The sequence below is a fragment of the Penaeus vannamei genome, chromosome 2, assembly GCF_042767895.1.
Source record: "Penaeus vannamei isolate JL-2024 chromosome 2, ASM4276789v1, whole genome shotgun sequence".
NCBI classification, from domain to species: Eukaryota; Metazoa; Arthropoda; class Malacostraca; order Decapoda; family Penaeidae; genus Penaeus; species Penaeus vannamei.
Genome location: NC_091550.1, coordinates 50,413,877 through 50,416,365, shown reverse-complemented (window position 1 = coordinate 50,416,365; position 2,489 = coordinate 50,413,877). Strand labels below are relative to the sequence as shown.

The following is a 2,489-nucleotide window of genomic DNA, read 5'->3' as shown; positions in this document are numbered from 1 at the left end:
GTGAAATGGAAAGTTTTGGAAGACTGAGTGGCAACGTTGGTGTCGATACGAAGAAAAAAATATATAAATAAATAGGTCGTCCTATTAGGGACACGCAATCATCAACATATTAGTGGAAGTATATTTGCACGTAAAAGCAGTAAATGTTGGAATTTTGTCTTCACACAACGGGGAAAACTGCGGTGCTGACGAGGCAACGCCCCGCACCTGTTCCGTAAACCGAATACCAGCTAATTGAAGCTCGCTTGATTAAAGTAAAAAATTGAAAAATCTATAAATGTGGCTCAGCAGAAAGTGTGTCACAGGAAGAACATCAGGTGAGAAAAAAAAACACCTGTTCTTCCCACTCGTCCCTCCTCCGCCCCCTTTTCTTCCCACCCCCCTTAAGTCCCTGCCCCGCCCCTTCCCTCCCGCCCCATTAGAAAACCATCCCTGCCCCCATCCCCAATTCTCCTGACGCAGTGTCTCCTCCTGACCGCAGCTGTCACTCCGGGAGGTATATAAGGCCGCGCCCCTCGTGAAACATCATTCCTCAACTGCTCTGCCTCAGCAACACATCGTGGGGATCCGTCCACTTACAACCGTCGCCATGATTGCCAAGGTAAGATTTCCTTAATCCACGCCCTTCTTCATGCCTCCCCTTCCACCCTCATGTGTCAGAAAGTGAACAATAAACATATACACAGAAAACGCCTTTACACCCTTAACAAAAACAATTCACCCCTAGAGTAAACACAGCGTTTGGTCAAGTTGCCCACCCGTACAATCTCCAGACCTTCCAAATGTATCGAGCAATGAAACATCAGATCATGAGAAAAATACGTAGACAATTCACACAGACGATAATGCCACATTAATTGTAATAAACTCAAAGGAACGACTATCCTTGAAAAAAACACTACATATATTCAACTGAGAAATACCGTCCCTCCCTAAAAAAAATTAATAAATACAGTACCAAAAAACGACCTTGTGAACAAACCATGACTTCAGATACAAAACTTCATTGAGACCGCCTGCAGAACTCCCATGGCTTCAATACCGTACTTCTAAGATACTTTCAATTCAATAACCGAACTTCACTTCAGCAACGGAACTTCATGATTCCAATAACAGAACCACTTCTCCTCTAGGTCTGCCTTTTTACCGCTCTCGTGGGTGCTGCGTGCGCGATTCCCCGAGCCCTCCCTGACGAAGCTCCCCCTGTTTACGTGCAAGAGTCGGCGCCTGTTTACGTGGCTGAATCAGCGCCCGTATACGCACCTGAGCCCGTGCCTGTCTACAACAGCCATCCTTCTCCTTACAAAGAGGTAATGGGACTTTCTGTCTACCAAACGAAGAGAGAGAGAGAGAGAGAGAGAGAGAGAGAGAGAGAGAGAGAGAGAGAGAGAGAGAGAGAGAGAGAGAGAAGGAGGGAGAAAGGGAGGGAGGGAGAGAGAGAGGGAGAGAGGGAGAGGGAGAGGAGAGAAAGAGAGAAAGAGAGAGAGGAAAGAGAGAAAGAGAGAAAGAGAGAAAGAGAGAAAGAGAGAGAGAGGGAGAGAAAGGGACAGGAATAGAGAGAGAGAATAATACAACTCCTAAAACATTTTCATTATTTTTTACCCCCCTCCCCCCTTCCTCAGGAGCCCAAGCCCTACGCCTTCGACTACGGCGTGAAGGACGACTACTCCGGCATCAGCTACGGCCACAACGAGAACTCCGACGGAAAGGCCGTGAGCGGCTCGTACGTGGTGGCCCTGCCCGACGGCCGCATCCAGAAGGTGACCTACGTGGCTGACCACTACAACGGCTACCAGGCCCAGGTCGAGTACGAGGGCAAGGCGCAGTACCCCGAGACCAAGCCTTACCAGTCCCAGCCCTCGTACCAGCCCCAGCCCTCGTACCAGCCTGAGCCTCAGCCCGCCTACCAGCCCGAGCCTCAGCCCGCCTACCAGCCCGAGCCAGTCTACAACTAAGGCTCTGCTCGACGGCGCCTTCCCCTGCCGAGCACCCTGCCCTTCTCTGCTCAGGCTCCCCATCCACTCGGGCGGGCAGCGAGGCTGGGCGGCGCTCACTCGACGCAGAAAACCTCTCGCCCCGGAATCGTCACGGCCCCGCCTGCCCTGCGGCTTCGATTCGCAGGATGTCAGGCTCATCATGCTCTCACTCGGACTTGCTGGTCGAGTCCGCCCTAGTCATCCTCATCGTGCCATCCCGCACTGTGTGCATGTTAATCAAATATGAATTTCACAAGCAGTAGCATTCGTGTCTCTACCCTGTTGCAACATGTTTGACATACAAAGGCACTGCCTCCAAAATGTCTCAGCGTGTGCTCAACAGCCTATACACTCTCCGAGAATATCACTGAAACCTTCGTAAACCATAAGCTCCCCGTCCGAACCCACGCAGCGGACACTGCGGGCGGAGCAGCTGTTTCGCAGCTGACTGGCTGCTAACTTTTCCTTATGGCCTTGCCTCTGGAAACCGAGTTGAAGTCCGACTTCTGACTA

The 2,489-nt window shown here is 51.2% G+C and overlaps 1 protein-coding gene across 1 annotated transcript; it reads left to right on the top strand.

The window, feature by feature from the left end:
* Positions 1 to 523: 523 nt before the first annotated feature.
* Positions 524 to 2,238, top strand: LOC113830282 (cuticle protein 7-like). Its single transcript, XM_070134185.1, has 3 exons — positions 524 to 601; positions 1,134 to 1,310; positions 1,623 to 2,238. The coding sequence occupies exons 1-3, from the start codon at positions 590 to 592 to the stop codon at positions 1,953 to 1,955; spliced, it is 522 nt and encodes a 173-aa protein (XP_069990286.1). The 5' UTR covers positions 524 to 589; the 3' UTR covers positions 1,956 to 2,238.
* The last annotated feature ends 251 nt before the right edge of the window (positions 2,239 to 2,489 follow it).

Excerpts from the sequence above, each read along its gene's own strand:
- LOC113830282 (XM_070134185.1), top strand. Across the intron at positions 1,311-1,622 it reads ATCCTTCTCCTTACAAAGAG|GAGCCCAAGCCCTACGCCTT; the intron begins GTAATGGGACTT and ends CCCCTTCCTCAG.